Here is a 20,971-nt window from a genome sequence, read left to right as displayed (position 1 = left end):
TACCCAGATTCTTTACCGAGTCGCCTTGTGTAATTGTTTGGTTGTCAAATGGAACTCTGACATACTTAGCCTACAACACAGATACAGTATGATACAGGGATAACAAAGGGTGGTGATGAAGAATAACTAAGTGCCTCACACCATTGTGTACTTGATGAGCATGGCTAGCAATAGTTAACTTCCAAAACAGTCCAGAAGACACCACTTAGAACCCCATTTACCTATTTTCCATCAAGCCGGTTCTAGTGTTAGTTTGGATCCGAAACTGATTTAGCAACACTTCTTTGCTTTTTAGACATTTAAGCAAAGCCTCTTCGCTCTCAAAACTCGGGCTTCGAACAAAGAAGCACCAACTCATTGCTGTTCTTTAGCAAAGAACTGATTCTTAACCCCACCCACAAATATGGGACAGTATGCTAAAAAACAATTAAAATCAACAGTACATGTCATTGTCACACACCTCTTAGTGTAGTGGGATAGTAGCAACCAACTAGCAGCAGGTTATTTTTGGTGGAAAAGGGCTGGGGGTCCATGTTTCACCCTTGAACTGTGACCCAGGCGACTGTAAATACCAAGCCACGGAAAAAATGTGAAACAACTAGAGGCCCAAAGTCGCCAGTTTTGAAATTCCAAGCATTTTTCACTCTGTTGGAGCCAACTTTGTTCACAGGGGTGCATGGCTGTGCCAGAGTGGGATTTCTTGGAGCTGCTTTACCATCTCAAGCCAAACACTACGTACTGTTGAAAGCCATTTCAACTAATATCCCGTGCTTTGCTGTGGAGCACACAGTCTCCATGAACTAGTGCCTCTAAGCTCTGAGGAAAGGAACCTTCCAGCCTTCAAGTAGTCATACATAGGTGGATAAAGAATCTTTGGCTGGCAAAAGTGGGGCTGCTGGCCAGAGGAAGGGGGCGGGTGAGAGGGGCTCTGTGCTTCTTCTAGTGAAAGGCCATTTCACCGCCTGTCGTTACCATAACAACAAGCTAGAGACGAGGGGAGGAGGAGGGGATGGGGGGGGTGCGTCACCAACTTTTTTGGCAACAAAATAGCAAGCAAAGGGGCAGCTATGGAACGTCATTGTGGAAATAGTTCCTCCACAGAGGACAGCTAGATAACTGTATGTTTCTCCACATTGTTGAAGTGGCATTTTGTTTCATAAGTACCTCAAGTAAACACAGTCTTTTTCAGACTGATGTAGTTTGTTATAGCATTATGGAAATAAAAGACAGTATATTACTGCAAATAATACCAATAACACCAAGTGCCACCTCAAAAATATTTTCCTCTGTAAGTACAACTGTTTTTTGCTAGATGTATTACAAAGCGACAGGAAAGAGCCAGTTGCTTTTTATTCAAATTATGGATAACGTATAGGGAAAACCTTATTCAATTGGATGTTAAACTGCACCCACCCACCACCCCCGTGACCCCGAGAGGGACAAGCGATAGAAAATGGATAGCTGGATGGACAAACAAAACTCTATGAAAGTTCAGCTACAGGGAAAGCCCAAAAAGTGGGACGGCGTGGCGAAGTTGGTAGAGTGGCTGTGCCAGCAACCGGAGTGTTGCTGGTTACTGGGGTTCATTTCCCACCTTCTACCTTCCTAGTCACGTCCGTTGTGTCCTTGGGCAAGACACTTCACCCTTTGCCTCTGATGGCTGCTGGTTAGCGCCTTGCATGGCAGCTCCCGCCATCAGTGTGTGAATGTGTGTGTGAATGGGTAGATGTGGAAATACTGTCACAGCGCTTTGAGTACCTTGAAGGTAGAAAAGCGCTATACAGGTATAACCCATTTATCATTTATTATAAAAGTTATTCAACCTTACTGAGGTCTGGGCTTATTGTGGATCCTGTATTAAAGCAACAGTTGGCAAATCATTAAACAATCACGATCTGTGGAGAGCAAAAAATTATAAACACCCTGCGTGATGTGATCCCAGTCAGACGATGACAAAAAAGAAGAAAGTAACGTTGAAACTTCACTGCTGGGACATTGCTGGATGCAGAAAGAGCTCAACAAGCTGGTGTACCAATGGAAAATAAACTGGTTGGCCTTTATTCTTGCATCTCTTAAGTTGTTTGAACATCCCCTTCATAAAACATATTGCTTTTATCTGTATAAATGGTGTAGCCCACTCTATTAGCCAAGAACTAGTTGGTACTTGGTACACCGTTGCAGGAAAACTGTCAGCACAATTCTGCAGATGTCTGCGGTAAAAAAGAGTGAACTTGCATGATGAGTCATTATTCACTCTATTCTAGACAAGTGGGCAAGTACATGTGGGACATTGTATTCACAGCGCTTCACTTTTTTCCACATTTTGTTATGTATAGCCTTATTCCAAAATGGAATATACTATTGAAAATGTATTAAAAATAAAAATAACTTGGAAATCACATGTACATAAGCGTTTATAGCCTTTGCAATGAATTTCAAAGGAGTTGTCTGTAGACCTCAGAGACAGGATTGTCTTGAGGCACAAATCTGGGTAAGGGTACAGAAAAATATCTGCTGCCTTTAAAGTCCAAATGAGCACAGTGGCCTCCATCATCCATACATGGAACACGTTTGGAACCACCGTGACTCTTCCTGGAGCTGGCCAGCCGCCTAAACTGAGCGATCAGGAGAGGAGCTTATTCAGGGAGGTAACGAAGAACCCAATGGTCACTCTGTCAGAGCTACAGCATTCCTCTGTGGAGAGAGGAAAACCATATCTGCAGCAATCCACCAATCAGGCATATATGGTAGAAGTCATTCCTTTGTAAAAGTTTGCCAAAATGCACCTGAGAGACTCTCAGACCATGAGAAACAAAATTATCTGGTCTGAAGAGACAAGGATTGAACTATTTGGCGTGAATGCCAGGCGTCATGTTTGGAGTAAACCAGGCACCGCTCATAACCAGGCCAATACAGGGAAGCATGGTGGTGGCAGCATCATGCTGTTGGGGTGTTTTTTAGCAGCAAGAACTGGAAGACTTGTCACGATACAGGGAAAGATTAATAAAACAATATACAGAGACATCCTGGATGAAAACCTGCTTCAGAATGCTCTTGAATTCAGACTAAGGCAACGTTTCATCTTTTAGAAGGACAACAACCCAAAGCACAAAGCCAAGATATCCGAGGAATGGCTTCAGGACAACTCTGTAAATGCCCTTGAGTGTCCCAGCCAGAGCCCACACTTGAATCCGTTTGAACATCTCTGGAGAGATCTGAAAATGGCTGCGCACCGACACTTCCCATCCAACCTGATGGAGCTTGAGAGGTGCTGCAAAGAGGAATGGACAAAACTGCCCAAAGATAGGTGTGCCAAGCACGTGGCATTGTGTTCAAAAAGACTTGAGGCTGTAATTGCTGCCAAAGGTGCATCAATTAAGTATTGAGCAAAGGCTGTGAATACTTATGTACATGTGATTTTTAATTTTTTTATTTTTAATAGATTTGTAAAAATCTCTAAAAAAAAAAAAAAAAATTTCCATGTTGTCATTATAGGGTATTGTTGGTATAACTTCGAGGAAAAAATAAATGTATTTCATTTTGGAAACAAAATGTGGAAAACGTGAAGCACTGAATACTTTCCGGATGCACTGTAAACCTAAGACAGCAGTACAGCGCAGGCCTGTATGTGTAAACCCTACAGTGATGTCTTTTAAAACGGCCTGGTTTGGCCGCGCGGGGGCCAATTTGTCTTGTCACAGTTTGGGTTAATTTATAGATTGCTGAACATACATACTCTATTAATTCAATTAAGGTTTCTTTAAAAGGGATATTGGACCAGCAAATTACCACATACAGTAGATGTTCTGTTTGGAGTTGTATGTTCTGCACAATGCTGAGATAGGCAGTCACTTTCTGGATAGAGTTTGAAAGGTTATAAAATGGCCCGGAGATAATGATCCATGACAATCATTTGAAACAGTGTAAATACAGCATTCATAGTTGCCTCATTGAAATATAGACAGTTGGGAGTCAAGCTGTGCTCTCAACTTGTGTAGTGGTTCATAATTAAAGGCCTACTGAAACCCACTACTACCGACCACGCAGTCTGATAGTTTATATATCAATGATGAAATCTTAACATTATAACACATGCCAATACGGCCGGGTTAACTTATAAAGTGACATTTTAAATTTGCCGCTAAACTTCCGGTTCGAAACGCCTCTGAGGATGACGTATGCGCGTGACGTAGACCGGGGAACACGGGTATGCCTTCCACATTGAAGCCAATACGAAAAAGCTCTGTTTTCATTTCATAATTCCACAGTATTCTGGACATCTGTGTTCGTGAATCTGTTTCAATCATGTTCATTGCATTATGGAGAAGGAAGCTGAACAAGCAAAGAAGAAAGTTGTCGGTGCGAAATGGACGTATTTTTCGAACGTAGTCAGCCACAACAGTACACAGCCGGCGCTTCTTTGTTTACATTCCCGAAAGATGCAGTCAAGATGGAAGAACTCGGATAACAGAGACTCTAACCAGGAGGACTTTTGACTTGGATACACAGACGCCTGTAGAGAACTGGGACAACACAGACTCTTACCAGGATTACTTTGATTTGGATGACAAAGACACAGACGTGCTACTGTGAGTATGCAGCTTTGGCTTCTAAACATTTGATCGCTTGACCGTATGTGCGCAACTTTTTTTTGCGTATGTACGTAACTTTTTTTAAATATATAAGCTTTATGAACCTTGGGTTAGGTGAACGGTCTTTTGGGCTGAGTGATTGTGTGTGTTGATCAGGTGTTTGAATTGTATTGGCGTGTTCTATGGAGCTAGGAGCTAGCATAGGAGCTAGGAGCTAGCATAACACGTACCGTACCGTACGTGCGCATCACGTACGTAACTTTTTAAAAATATATAAGCTTTATGAACCTTGGGTTAGGTGAACGGTCTTTTGGGCTGAGTGATTGTGTGTGTTGATCAGGTGTTTGAATTGTATTGGCATGTTCTATGGAGCTAGGAGCTAGCATAGGAGCTAGGAGCTAGCAAAACACGTACCGTACCGTACGTGCGCGTCACGTACGTAACTTTTTAAAAATATACAAGCTTTATGAACCTTGGGTTAGGTGAACGGTCTTTTGGGCTGAGTGATTGTGTGTGTTGATCAGGTGTTTGAATTGTATTGGCGTGTTCTATTGAGCTAGGAGCTAGCATAGGAGCTAGGAGCTAGCATAACACGTACCGTACGTGCGCGTCACGTACGTAACTTTTTAAAAATATATAAGCTTTATGAACCTTGGGTTAGGTGAACGGTCTTTTGGGCTGAGTGATTGTGTGTGTTGATCAGGTGTTTGAATTGTATTGGCGTGTTCTATGGAGCTAGGAGCTAGCAGAGGAGCTAGGAGCTAGCATAACAAACACGCAGGTGTTTTTATGCAGGATTAATTTGTGGCATGTTAAATATAAGCCTGGTTGTGTTGTGGCTAATAGAGTATATATATATGTCTTGTGTTTATTTACTGTTGTAGTCATTCCCAGCTGAATATCAGGTCACCCCCGGCTCTCACAGCATCTTCCCTATCTGAATAGCTTCAACTCCCCACTAGTCCTTCACTTGCACTTTACTCATCCACAAATCTTTCATCCTCGCTCAAATTAATGGGGAAATTGTCGCTTTCTCGGTCCGAATCTCTCTCACTTCATGCGGCCATCATTGTAAACAATAGGGAACTTTGCGTATATGTTCAACTGACTACGTCACGCTACTTCCGGTAGGGGCAAGCCTTTTTTTTTAATCAGATACCAAAAGTTGCAATCTTTATCGTCGTTGTTCTATACTAAATCCTTTCAGCAAAAATATGGCAATATCGCGAAATGATCAAGTATGACACATAGAATAGATCTGCTATCCCCGTTTAAATAAAAAAAATTCATTTCAGTAGGCCTTTAAAGTAACACATTTTTTTATGAAGTTCATTGGTCAAAATGTATTTGTATGCACCAGCTGTTTTCACTGTACGGTTTCCTGGCAACTTGGGGAAGAGAGATCATGCGAGAAAGGACAAAGATAGTGAAAGAATTTCTGCTCTGCATTCCAATTCAGGGGTCTGTCAGATCGCGATCCCGCTATATCCTAAGATTATTTGCGTGCCACTTGAAATACTATTTTGAAAATAGAACTGCTTTCACTTTTTACTCATTTGAAACTCATAATGCCAAATATGTTTACCTTTGCGGGGACTTTAACATATGTAATGCAGACATAGCATTGTGACGAAAAGTGAGGGAGTGACGCAAACAGGACATTTTTGGATGATCATCCCCAAGTAGACCTTACAGCTATGGACTTTTGAATGTATGGACAAGTGGCATGCAATTTTCCTACATTCTAAAAACATGGTCAATGGAAACTCTAAATCAGAAATGCCCAAAGTGGACCCATTTTGTTTAACCCGCTAAATGGTGGCTACCAAATGTAATAATATAATACATGTAATACTCCACTCTTTCAAGCTGCACAATCATTCAGTGCATGCAGATTTATTTAATAAGGTAGCTAAGGAAATGTAAAATGCCGTCTTAATTCGGACTCCCGGACAAAATACAAATTAGATAAAAGATAATGAAGCAAATGTATTAAAGGCGAATAATAAAGCGTATGCAAACATCTTCACGCTGCATTTGTGCGGTCCAAACTGATTAACTTTCAGCACAACCGGCAAGATAAAATTCCAGAACAATAGCAACCTTCCTCTGGATATGTTTTCCTTCGGATTTAAAACTCTCTCCATCAATCCAGAAGGAGCCTTTTAAATTTAACACATTCAAAAGTTGTGTTTCCATGATTTTCGTCCGAAAATTCCTTAGAAAAAAACTCTTTGATCGGTCTTTTTCTTTGCATTGGACTTGCATTCGCCCCGATATATTCTTGGTAGTAGCGTCATATTCGTAGCGCAATCCAAGATCGTTTCTTGATGCTGTCTGCTATTTAACATCAGCATAGCCATTAGAGACATAATATTTATAATATGTGTCAATATTACAGCAGACATCAGTTAAAACAAGTTGTAAGGATCCGTAGATGGCTAGTGTGATGTCATAGGTCAACTGGAAAGGAATTCATTTATCCACTAAAAGGAAATAGCGCCCCCCAGTGTACGGGAGGCACATGGGCAATAGTCGCATTAGAGAGTGTGCATTTAGACTTCACACGTAGGTGTAAAAAAAATAATAATATTTGAGAAATCAGACTAATTTAGTGCATGGAAGCATAGTGAGTGATGGCATGTTCCCAAGACTATGTTGTAAAAAAAAAAGTCTGTAGATTTTACTGTAAAAACCTGGCAGCTCAGTCACCAGAAATGTAATTGATTTAAAATAATACATTTTACATTTACATTAATGCACTGTAAAAACGGGGAACATGGATTTTAAAGTAAAAAAAAAAATGCAGCGCAGTCACCAAAATTGTGCGGTAAAAGCAAAAGTGGTATTGTTTTTCAAATTAGTAATGCACTGTAAAAAAATGGCCATACATTTGATTGTAAAAAATATATATAACTAAAACAAAAGTGGTTCAGTTTTTCAATTTACAGTAATGGCTCTCTGTAGAGGTGGCTGGTTGCATCAGCTCTGCTCTTTTAATCTTTAATGTCCTTTGTGTTCTTTGACGTTTCCCTATTACACATGTTTGTGTGCTATGGCTATGAGGTTTTTTTCCCTTGGCCTCAGTCTGGACCCCCTTTCCCGGGGCCCAGGCTTAGACTGAATTTTTTTTTTCCTAACCCCCCCAGCATTTACCTGTTTCTCACCTTTTTTGTAAGAGGCGCCGTCAGCGATCCTGTAATGTTAGTCTGCACTTGAATGGGATTGTGCTGAAAATCTTAATTTCCCCTCGTGGATTATTAAAGTATTTCTGATTCTGATTTGGTTAAAAAAACACTAAGTTCTGGTGACTGAGCTTCCAATTTTTTCAAACGGAAAAACTACTTTTTTTTTTTTTTTGTACACGCTATAACTAGTTGCGTTTGAATTTGAGATCCCTGCTCTACGGTAAAGTTGTAACTTTTTGACGCTCTATGGAAAAGGATAATCTTGTTTGCCATGCTTCGCCCATGTCTAACAATAAGCGCTTCGAATTTCAGCATCTTCCATGTCTAGGTACAGTTTGAAAACGATCGGATCATGAAATATCAAGGAGGAACAGGTTACAGAACAACACCTGGAAATGGCAAAAATCTGCAGAAAGTGACCTTTTTAAATAAATGTTTTGAAATTGAAATATGTACATACAAGATGCAGAGTTGCAGGTTAACTGAATTAGGCACACAATTTATATTTATACAGTATATGGCAGTTTGAGACTAAATTACACACTGGTGGTACTGTTGCATGGTAAAAATTACTGTTTGGCCTGTAGACCGTTAACACATTTTTACTTTGTCCCTTGGAGACCATACATTTGGGCACCATTGCTCTAAATTGTCCATAAGTGTGAGTGGTTGTATGTGTGTCCTATGATTGACTGGTGACCAGTCCAGTGTTTACCCTGCCTCTCATTCAAAGTGAACTAGGATAGACTCCAGCTCACCTGTGACACTTACAGTCGTGGTCAAAAGTTTACATACACTTGTAACTCATGGCTGTTTTGAGTTTCCAATAATTTCTACAACTCTTATTTTTTTTGTGATAGAGTGATTGGAGCACATACTTCTTGGTCACAAAAAACATTCATGAAGTTTGGTTCTTTTATGAATTTATTATGGGTCTACTGAAAATGTGACCAAATCTGCTGGGTCAAAAGTATACATCAGTAATGTTAAAATTTGGTTACATGTCCCTTGGCAAGTTTCTCTGCAATAAGGCGCTTTTGGTAGCCATCCACAAACTTCTGGTTGAATTTTTGAGCACTCCCAGTGTTTCCCACACATTCATTTATTTGTGGCGGCCCACCACGAAAGAATTACGTCCGCCACAAATAGATTTTTCGGATTTTTTTAATTTTTAATTTTTATTTATTTTTTATTTTTTGGTCCTGTCCAGCTTCTCAGGCAAATCATATAGTTGATGTAGATGCCCATATCGGCTGTTCAGATTTACTTTACAAAAGAGAAGTGTAGGATACTCCTCTTGTTGCCTTATTTGTATTTGACTTTATTAAATGTATTTATATTAGAAACACAACATGTGTATATAACAAAGAGTGCAAAGTCTGCAGGCTGTAGGAAACACATGGTTAAGTGTAGGGAGTAAAACTGATGGCAGTCTAAAGTTCAAGATTTTTTGAGCTCTTTGTTCAGTGGATCAGATGTTTGATGAAGTTCTGTGTCTATCTACCACCACTACAGTTTTCTCTTTATTTGTTACTGACTGTGGCAGGACACCTCTGCCTCACTTTATGTTGCTGGTAAATAATATGGTTGTAGTAGTAGGCTAAAGTTAAATTATTTAGTATGCACTAATTAAAGGGGCAGAGCTTTAAGAGACATTTTAGCTTTTATATTTTATAAGATATATTTTTTGTAAGAACCACAATTAATAAATATATTTCAGTGAATAACTTATTGTTCAAATCTGTATATAAATATGTACATAAAGTGTTGTAATTATATTGTAAAATGGATGGATGGATGGATGGATGGACGTTTAAAACAAAACGGTTATTATTAATTAGTAAGTATACATTTTTTTAGCCTTTTTAGAGAAAATCATATCATTGTAGTAAATTATGCAAGTTACTCGATGATGTAATGGTGACCACACCCATAGCCACGCCCATATCCACGCCCCCACCGCCACAGGTATCTTGGCAGTTTATGGGAAACACTGACTCCGCTTGACAAAATTGGTGCAGTTCAGCTAAATGTTTTAGTTTTCTGACATGGACTTGTTTCTTCAGCATTGTCTACACGTTTAAGTCAGGACTTTGGGAAGGCCATTCTAAAACCTTCATTCTAGCCTGATTTAGCCATTCCTTTACCACTTTTGACGTGTGTTTGGGGTCATTGTCCTGTTGGAACACCCAACTGCACTCAAGACCCAACCTCCGGGCTGATGATATTAGGTTGCCCTGAAGAATTTGGAGGTAATCCTCCTTTTTCATTGTCCCATTTACTCCCTGCAAAGCACCAGTTCCATTGGCAGCAAAACAGGCCCAGAGCATAATACTACCACCACCGTGCTTGACGGTATGTATGGTGTTCCTGGGATTAAAGGCCTCACCTTTTCTCCTCCAAACATATTGCTGGGTATTGTGGCCAAACGGCTACATTTGTGTTTCATCTGACCACATAACTTTCCTCCAGAAGGTCTTATCTTTGTCCCTGTGATGCATTGCTGTATGTATACTTTTGACCCAGGAGATTTGGTCACATTTTCAGTAGACCCATAATAAATTCATAAAAGAAACAAACTTCATGAATGTTTTTTGTGACCAACAAGTATGTGCTCCAATCATTCTATCACAAAAAAATAAGAGTTGTAGAAATTATTGGAAACTCAAGACAGCCATGACATTATGTTCTTTACAAGTGTATGTAAACTTTTGCGCATGACTGTATATGATGCCAAGCCATAAAGGAAATACATGGATGGCATTACTCTTTTTCATTTTTAACATAAAATGCCTTATTCCGTGATCCCTATGCTAGGATGTTGTTGCTAGTGCTTCCAAGCTGGTTAAGATACTGCTGCAGGACATGGCAACAACATTTCAGGACCATTCATGTCTCAGCTAGAGGGCGAACAGCTGAGCCCGGTCGCCGGCAAGTGTCAAAACATGGCAAGTGTCTGCACTGACGTCTGCAGTGCAAATGACAGGCGGCGTTTGTTTGTGTTATTTTCACCACACGACGCAGGTAAAGAAAACACGCTGTGGGTTTGCAGTGTTCAATTTCTCCAAGTCATCCTTGGCTAAAGCAGGCCTGTGGCTATATTGAGCAACAGCCCGCAGCGCTCTTTTTACATTCTCATTTAGAAGCGCCATGCAATGCCTGTGTGCACACGCAAGGGCGAGGAAGTGCAGCAAAAAAAGACGAGAAGAAAACATTTCGTGAAGCAATTTCTCCTTACCTGCAGATGTTCTTGGAATCGTATGGGCAGTATCTGGGCCATTTTGGACGGTTTTTTGTTTTTTTTGCTACGAGAGTCCTCTACTAGGAAGGAAAGGGGAAAGGGGGGGCAACAAGGAGGCTTTTGAGGTGCTCTTGTTTAGTGTCCAATCCCAAAACGTCCTCAAAAGTGGAATAAGATGGCCTTGGAGGAGATACGAGAGTGGACAGGTTGACGTCTCACTCCTCCACCCGCTACTGATATTCCCATTCACTGCCCTCCTACGTCACTTCGGAGGCACAAGAAGCAAATCCGCCGAGAAAACTAGTCCACGACCGAGCTAATCACACTCGAGTCGTGTTTGCGTGTGTGTGTGGCCGTGACAGCTTTTTCTTTTTTGTTACCGTGGGATGAAATATACAATTGGAGGCAATCCTAGAAATACAAGCCCCAAAAATGCACTGTCAGAAGTTTGGGGGTGGGTATTCTCACGACTGTCAATGCAAAAAGAGCAGATGCGCGGTGTGTACCCTTCCGCTTCATACTAACTTTGATCTTTACACACACACACACACACACACACACACACCACATTTTCATTTTAAAGGCAAACTATGCTACATCAATTAGTTTGTATTAAACAAATTTAAAAAAAAAGTATAGCAAATATAATACTGACGTTTTAGACTGAGCTTACTTACTACCCAAAACACTTCCTGTTATTAGCTTTCTGGTTAAGGTGGGCGTGGCTTATAATTACCCTTTCTTATTTAGCCTAAGGCAGTGTTTTTCAACCTTTTTTGAGGCAAGGCACATTTTTTTCATAAAAAAAATCCGGAGGCACAACACCAGCAGAAAACGTTCAAAAATGAAACTCCACCAGGTCCTCGTGCCTTATTTTGAGTTTGTTGGTGTTTTCTTGTGTGTAGTGCTTTATTCTTGTCTTGCGCTGTTATTTTGGTGGCCCTTCCTGTTTTGTTGATGTCTTCCTGTAGCAGTTTCATGTCTTCCTTTGAACGCTATTCCCCGCACCTGCTTTGTGTTAGCAAGCAAGACTATTTAAGTTGTTGCTATCCTTCTTTGTGGGGACACTGTTGATTGCCAAGTCATGCCCATCCATCCATTTTCTACCACTTGTCCCTTTTGGGGTCGCGGGGGGTGCTGGAGCCTATCTCAGCTGCATTCGGGCGGAAGGCGGCGTACACCCTGGACAAGTCGCCACCTCATCACAGGGCCTTGCCAAGTCATGCACGGATGTAATTTGTGGACTCCGTCTCTGCTCCACACGCTGCAAGTTTTTGCTGTCGTCCAGCATTCTGTTTCTGTTTACTTTGTAGCCAGTTCAGTTTTACTTTCGTTTTGCATAGCCATCCCTATGCTTCAATGCCTTTTCCTTTTGTCAATTTTTGGTTTAAGCGTTACATACCTTTTTACCTTTTGCATATTTAGTTCACGACAAACCGTCCTCATCTCACTTTTACAAAGCAATTAACTACCTGCTGCCACCTACTGACATGGAGTATTACATGGTTACCCTGCCGAGCTCCACACAGCACAGACACTAAGGAACTATTATATTATTAGATTATAATTATTGATTTGCAAAAAAAAATTTTTGGACCAATTAGGTGAAGTTGCATAATTTCCCATGGCACACCAGACAATATCTCATGGCACAGTGGTTGAAAAACACTGGCCTGAGGGGCACAATTTATTGTGACCTGAGAATTCCGCCTGGTGGCTTGTTATCTGCCTGGCAACAAGCGTCCATGCAAATAAGCGTTAATTTATATTTTTGAGTTATTTATATTTTTGAGTAATCATAATCCCCGAATGCAGCTGAGATAGGCTCCAGCACCCCCCGCGGCCCCAAAAGGGACAAGCGGTAGAAAATGGATGGATGGATGGATAATCTATCCATCAGTTTTTATTCAGTTGCAGGTCATAGTGGGCACCCCACGCAGTCCAGCCATGCACACGCTGGGTTTAAACCAGTGGTTCTTAACCTTGTTGGAGGTACTGAACCCCACCGGTTTCATATGCGCATTCACCGAACCCTTCTTTAGTGAAAAATAAGATGGTTTTTTTTTTCAAATTCAAGACAAAGTTATATGTTTTTGATGTGAACAAGGGATGTTCATGAACATCCCTTGTTCAAAGAACAAAACCAACACAGTGCATGAACTCACAACAAATGACACACCTGCAAATCAGATGGAAAATTAGAGGGAACATTGTTCGGGGGTATCCATAATACGCCAATAGGGAGAAGTTTTTATTTACACGATGAGTCGGGTGTGTCTTGACCTCCGCGGCAGAGGCTCCACCGAACCCCTGAGGCCGACTCACCGAACCCCTAGGGTTCGATCGAACCCAGGTTAAGAACCACTGGTTTAAACCATTCATTTTCTACCGCTTGTCCCTTTCGGCGTGTTAGGGGTCGCTGGAGCCTATCCCAGCTGCACTCAGGCAGAAGGCAGGGTACACCCTAGACAAGTCGCCACCTCATCGCAGGGCCAACACAGATAGACAGACAACATTCACGCTCACATTTACACATAGGCGTCAATCCGGACGATGCCGAGCACCCACATGGGATTGATGGCAAATTCTTTCTCACCACCAAGCAAAAACCGCGCATGCTCAGAAAAGTAGCTTCAGATTTACCGCCCGTCCGATCACCCACTGGCAGAAATGTAGATCGGCGCCTATGCATTCACACACTAAGGCCACTTTAGTGCTGCCAATCAACCTATACCCAGGTGCATGTCTTTGGAGGTGGGAGTAAGCTAGGAGATACTAGGAGATGTCACAGGGATAACATGCAAACTCTGCATCGAACCCAGGACCTTTTCATTGTGAGGCACACTCGCTAACCCCTGTTCCACCATGCTGCCTGGGCTGAAAACCAGCAACCACAAATTCCCACTTAATTTGAGTTATAGAGGAACTGCACTTTTTGGGGAATTTTGTCTATCATTCACAATCCTTATGTAAGACGAGAACACATATAATGTTCTTTTTGATGCATTCTAACTAGTAAATAAATGCAAAAGTCAGCTAACAATTGAGCATGGGGATTGCTCTATTCTGTCTATAAAGCGCTTAAAAAACATCCAAACACTTCCATCAACGTTTTATATACACGCTGTAAGTATATATGTAATGTAGTAACATGCACATTCATAATAAGATGTAATATTTACATATTTTTATCAATTTAATTTCACAAACGCGAGTTGTCCAGGGTGTACACCGCCTTCCGCCAGAATGTAGCTGAGATAGGCTCCAGCAACCAACGCCACACCAAAAGGGACAAGTGGTAGAAAATGGATGGACGGGCTTTACATTTGCATTTTCCTATGACAGCATCACTGACTACTCACTGCAGACACCGTGTGAGCCAACAAACATATTTAAACATCACTTACTGTACAATGTATGCTGTCGCTGGGATGCAGACTGCTAGGATGTTTATATATTCCCATTTGATGAAAAATGCCTTATAATCCTCGCAAAGAAAAAAGGGGGGTGAAACCAAAAGTCTTTTTATGTCTTTCTCGCCATTGCGAGTCTAAATTGTCTGTCAAACTTGACCAACTTGTCGGATTATGTCCTCATCCTTCTACTATGAGAGGCATTATTTACAATGTGGAATAAACTTTCACGAGCTCCGAAGCGAGGAAACAGCTCACCAGTCGATTATGTAAATATAGCAGCACAATCTCGTTAGCTCTCTGTGATCACGTTGCCGCTAAAAATAGTTTGTCTACGTTAGTGCTTATAATAACAATTATCACTAATACTTAATATTCAGGTCAATGGAATATTGTTGGCGGTTTTTGGAAGGTTTTTTAGAGGACTTTATGGGCGAAATGGAGGATATCCCCATGACTCTGTTGTAAACTGACTTTTATTTACATTTATTTACGAGTTAGAATGCATTAAAAAAAAAGCATGTGTGTTCTCGTCTCTCATAAAGATTGACTAAAAAAATTTAGTTACCCTTCAAGTCAAGCAGCGCTAGCCAATCAAATAAATGCTATGGGCTGTCAACTCATCGTCCAGCACAGTTCCTAACCCGTCAGGAAGTGAGGTTTACACAACATACTACAGTATTGCACACGTTGCACATTAACTAGCACTATGTCACCCACCTGTTATAGGCTCCATCAGGTTATGTCATAGATAACAGAAGAATAGATGAAAGTGAACATCGTTGACATGAAATTAGGGGTCTGCTTTGAGCAACACTTTAAAACAATCAGAATCAGAAATACTTTAATAACCCCTGAGGGGAAATTAAGATTTTAAGCACAATCCCATTCAAGATCAGACAAACATTACAGGGAGACAGAACAGGATCGCTGACGGGTCTGCCAACTCTCGGTGCCCCTTACAAAAAAGGTGAGAAACAGGTAAACGCTGGGGAGAGAAAAAAATATTCAGTCTAAGCCTGGGCCCCTGGAAGAGGGGTCCAGACTGAGGGCAAGGAGAACACAACTCATAGCCATAGCACAAATAAACATGTGTGTAAGAGGGAAACATCAAACAACACAAAGGACATTAAATACATTAAAAGAGCAGAGCTGATGCAATCAGCCACTTCTACACACAGCCACAAAAGTAAAACAAAAAAACAAAAACATATACACTGTGGTGGCCTCTGCGGTGTTCCACGCCATCGTCTGCTAGGGTGGGGGGAGCATGGCCAGAGACAGGAGCAGACCCAACAAAGCAACCAAGAGAGCCGACTCAACCCTCGGCCACCCACCAACTCTCGGCCAGTGTCCAGTCCGAATAAATGAGCGAGGATACGTCCAAGGAGACCGAGGTGTCCGATACCTGCTCATTCAGTCAAGACACTGTGAAGCTTGTCCGTCCCGGCGCTCAGCGCCAGCTCCCAGCCCTGTTTCTTCATCCGCATCTCCTCCAGTCTCTCCAAGCGGACTCTGGCGTGGCAAAGACCCAGCAGCTGGTCTCCATGGCCAAAAGGCTCCCGGGAGGCAGATCCAGAAGTTCAGAAAAAAGCACCGCAGAAGTCACGAAAGTGCCACCCCTTGTCACAGTCCCAAAGGGTCCCGAACCAAAAGGCAAAAAAAAACCCACATGAAAACAAGAGGGAAACATCAGAATCTGATTCTGATTCTGATTCACTGTGCAACCTACTAATAAAAGTCTCAATCAATCAATCAATTGTGATTCTGATTAAAACAAGCTGAAAATTAGTCAGAATGGCCCACAGGATGTAAACAGAGCAGTTCTAATCAAAGGAAACACTGTGTGAGGCACCAGAGCAGCATAATGAACTTTTAAGTTCCTCAACTCCAGTTACGCTGTGTGTGAGAGAGGAATTAATTAGGGGTACTGTCAGCTTTTAGAGGGAAAGTGACATGTTTATGACACACATTTGTACCTTTACAAGGTTAAAAACTCAAGCTGAATCAACGCATTTGTTTTTCTGCATGAAGAATGCATCGTGTCTTTGTGAAAAGTGTGAAATGCAAATGTAATACAATTACAAAATTGGTAATTTGTTCATTTAGTCACATTTTGCCCAACCACTGGTGCCTTTTCCTGCGATATACTGTATGTTTTATCAATGGTGATAACAGGATGTTATAGAACTCCGGTCTGCTGGGTTATACAGTACTGTACGTCATGCCAGCAGAATTCTTCACACTCGGCTGCCAAATTGCAGGGTCTCCAGGAAGTTATTCAATTGTGCATTTATACTGTGGCAGCTACACAACACACTCCTAAAGAAACATTAAGCTGTGCTTTTCACTAAACAGAGTGGAACACAACAGTACTTCAGTGTTACTGAAAGTGGCTGGATCATTTAATGAAGCTGACTTATCTGCTTGTGTGTTTATTTACAGCGTCACTTCCTGACCTCTTTGCTGTCTAAGCTCTCCTTCCCTGATTTACATCTGTTTATTTGCCAACTCTTCATTTACCCGAGGTGATTCATCCCAACTAGGATTGATGTAATAAAGAGCAGGATGTGTTTACTCAAGAAGAGTTGTATTGTTGGATATGGTTGGGTGACCAAAGTACAGCCGATTTTTGTTGGTCGCAGCATATTGTCAGAAAAAGAACATTTAAAACGGCAAAAATGTAAAAACAAAAACAAAAAAACCCCACAAAATTAAATGTAATGCGTAAAAAAGTGGACATTTTCGAACTAAAAGCTGCTAATAATACACCATATCACCTATACCACAAAGTTGACACAAAGTTTGGTCTTTAAAGATAATATCTGTTTTTATGGAGGTTAATTTGTGTCTTTATTACAAAATCCTTTTTTGACACTGTATTTATGTAACAGAATTTATTGCATTTGAATTTTGTGAACAAAATTATGCTGACAATTTAAATTTTGTTTTAAAATTCAGTGTATAAAAAATCAATGTATAAAAATTCAGTGTATAAGTATGCAAATCGTAAAACAAAACAATTCATTCAATTACAATTCATTGTATAAAAAATCAGTGTAAAAAAAATTCAGTGTATAGAAATTTAGTGCAAAAAAAAAATGTAGTGCTGAAAAATTCAATGTCGAAAAATTCGCAGCTTCAAAAAACAAGACTCACTTCCGGTAAATTAAGACTGAAGCGATCCATCCTTTCCAGCCAATAGGGTGTCACGTTTGAAGTCATGTGACACGGGTCTTGCAAAACAGGATTAAAAAGGCAGTTAACTGGGCTACCTCGGCATAATATAACATAACATTTCAATGCGGCCCGCTGGACATTTTCAAACTACAGAAATGGTTCCAATGGTTAAAATCTGAACTTTTCAGTGACATACGGTTTCTAGGTGTTATGATATGCAGCTAAATTGACTGTGATACACAATGTGACCAGTAGATAGTGCTGGATAATGATGTTCAGGTAAACGTAATGAAGAAGACGTGTTGGGATTCATTCGTAGAGGGAGGAATACATGTTTGAGTGTAAGCTCGTTGTTTGGTCATTCATAGATGAACAACACATTAAGGTGAACATACGGACAGAGATGTTATATCAAATAAGAAGTTATTTTTTATCCTTTGCCTTTATTTTTTGCCGCGTTTGTCAAGCATCTTGGTTCCTTTTGCTCAATTATAAAATATGTCGATCAAGGGGTGGTCTGCAGTAGAGGAGCAAGGTTCATTTATTTTAAATATTCAGTGTTTTATTGGTCATAGTTAATATTGTAAATCCCACATTCTCAATGTTCATGTGCATTCGAGTGTCCATCCATCCATCCATTTTCTTCCGCTTATCCGAGGTCGGGTCGCGGGGGCAGCAGCCTAAGCAGAGAAGCCCAGACTTTCATCTCCCCAGCCACTTTAGCCAGCTCCTCACGGGGGATCCTGAGACGTTCTTAGGCCAGCTGGGAGACATAGTCCCCCCAATGTGTCCTGGGTCTTCCCCGTGGCCTCCCACCGGTGGGACCTGCCCTAAACACCTCCCCAGGAAAGCGATGGAGGGGATCCTGATTAAATGCCCAAACCCCCTCATCTGGCTCCTGTGGAGGAGCATCGCCTTTACTTTGAGCTCCTCCTGGATGACAGAGCTTCTCACCCTATCTCTAAGGGAGAGCCCCGCCACCCGGCGGAGAAAACTAATTTCGGCCACTTGTACCCGTGATCTTGTCCTTTTGGTCATAAGAATCAGAATCAGAATCAGAATAGTTTTTATTGCCATTGTGTGAGAACGGGTTCACAAACTAGGAATTTTTCTAACCCAAAGCTCATGAGGATGGGAACGTAGATAGACCGGTAAATTGAGAGCTTTGCCTTACGGCTCAGCTCCTTCTTAATCACAAAGGATCGATACAGCATCCGCATTACTGAAGACGGCGCACCGATCCGCCTGTCGATCTCACGATCCACTCTTCCCTCACTCGTGAACAAGACTTTGAGGTACTTGAACTCCTCCACATGGGGCAAGATCTCCTCCCCAACTTGGAGATGGCACTCCACCCTTTCCCGGGCAAGAACCATGGACTCGGACTTGGAGGTGTTGATTCTCATCCCAGTCGCTTCACACTCGGCTGCAAAGCGATCCAGTGAGATCCACGGTCGAATGCCTTCTCCAAATCCACAAAGCACATGTAGACTGGTTGGGCGAACTCCCATGCACCCTCAAGGACCCTGCCGAGAGTATAGAGCTAGTCTACCGTTCCACGACCAGGACGAAAACCACACTGTTCCTCCTGAATCCGAGGTTCGACTATCCGGCATAGCCTCCTCTCCAGTACACATGAATAGACCTTACCGGGAAGGCTGAGGAATGTGATCCCACGATAGTTGGAACACACCCTCCGATTCCCCTTCTTAAAGAGAGGAACCACCACCCCGGTCTGCCAATCCAGAGGTACCGCCCCCAATGCCCATGCAATGTTGCAGAGTCTTGTCAACCAAGGCAGCCCCACAGCATCCAGAGCCTTAAGGAACTCCGGGCGGATCTCATCCACCCCTGGGGCCTTGCCACCGAGGAGCTTTTTAACTATCTCGACAACCTCAGCCCCAGAAATAGGAGAGCCCACAACAGATTCCCCAGGCACTGCTTCCTTATAGGAAGACGTGTTGGTGGGATTGAGGAGGTCTTCGAAAAATTCCCTCCACAGATCCACAACAGCCGCAGTAGAAGTCAGCAGCACTCCATCCTCGGAGTTGACAGTGCACTGCTTCCCCTTCCTGAGGCGGCGGATGGTGGTCCAGAATCGCTTCGAAGCCGTCCGGAAGTCGTTTTCCATGGCTTCCCCGAACCCCTCCCATGTCCGAGTTTTTGCCTCCGCGACCGCTGAAGCCGCACACCGCTTGACCTGTTGGTACCTGTCCGCTGCCTCTGGAGTCCCAGAGGCTGTTTGGTATCCTCCCCCACCATCGGAGCCAGCTCACCACCAGGTGGTGATCGGTAGAAAGCTCTGCCCCTCTCTTCACCCGAGTGTCCAAAACATGAGACCGCAAATCTGATGACACAACTACAAAGTCGATCATGGAACTGTGGCCGAGGGTGTCCTGGTGCCAAGTGCACATATGGACACCCTTATGTTTGAACATTGTGTTTGTTATGGACAATCTGTGACAAGCACAAAAGTCCAATAACAAAACACTACTCGGGTTCAGATCCGGACGGCCATTCTTCCCAATCACGCCTCTCCAGGTTTCACTGTCGTTGCCAACATGAGCTTTGAAGTCCCCCAGCAGAACAAGGGAATCACCCGAGGGAGCACTCTCCAGTACTCCCTCAAGGGAATCCAAAAAGGGTGGGTACTCTGAGCTGCTGTTCGGTGCGTAAGCACAAACAGTCAGAACCCGTCCCCCCACCCAAAGGCGGAGGGAAGCTACCCTCTCATCTACTGGGTTAAAGTCCAACGTGCAGGCTTTGAGCCGAGGGGCAACAAGAATTGCCACCCCAGCCCATCGCCACTCACTGCGTGCAATGCCAGAGTGGAAGAGAGTCCAGCCCCTCTCGAGAGAACTGGTTCCAGAGCCCTTGCTGTGCGTCGAAGTGAGTCTGACTATATCTAGCCGGAACTTCTCCACCTCGCGCACCAGCTCTGGCTGTTTCCCTCCCAGCGAGGTGACGTTGCCCATCCCAAGAGCTAGCATATGTAGCCTTCGGCTGCCGCCCAGCTCACAATGCACCCGGCCTTATTAGTCCCTCCCATGAGTGGTGAGCCCATTGGAGGCTGTGACAATTCTTCTTATTATTATTCTATTCTTACAGGAGAGGCCCACAACATAATGTCTAAAAAAACAGTAATTATTATATAGTTTGTCACCCATAATTTCGCCACACCTTGTGTGTGTGACAATCATTGGTACTTTAACTTTAATTACACATAGCTGGGACTATTGTCTTAAATTATATATAATGTCTGTTTTTAGCATTTTTCTTTTATAAAATAAAAAAACAAAAACAAAATGGCCCTCACATATTTGTCTTTTCAGTATACAACCCTCAGTGGAAAAAGTT

At 42.3% G+C, this 20,971-nt stretch overlaps 1 protein-coding gene across 1 annotated transcript in view; it reads right to left on the bottom strand.

Annotated features, from left to right (window-relative positions):
- The window catches only part of LOC133632872 (clathrin heavy chain 1-like), an 81,467-nt gene extending 69,985 nt beyond the window's left edge, over nt 1-11,482 (bottom strand). The window contains exon 1 of the mRNA XM_062025645.1: nt 11,019-11,482. Coding sequence (XP_061881629.1) covers nt 11,019-11,060 — 42 coding nt within the window. The 5' untranslated portion in view covers nt 11,061-11,482. The remainder of the gene's footprint in view (nt 1-11,018) is intronic.
- Between the last annotated feature and the right edge of the window lie 9,489 nt (nt 11,483-20,971).

This window comes from Entelurus aequoreus, linkage group LG17 (genome assembly GCF_033978785.1).
Source record: "Entelurus aequoreus isolate RoL-2023_Sb linkage group LG17, RoL_Eaeq_v1.1, whole genome shotgun sequence".
NCBI classification, from domain to species: Eukaryota; Metazoa; Chordata; class Actinopteri; order Syngnathiformes; family Syngnathidae; genus Entelurus; species Entelurus aequoreus.
Note: the sequence above shows the minus strand (reverse complement) of the source record. Positions and strands in the feature narration are given on the sequence as shown.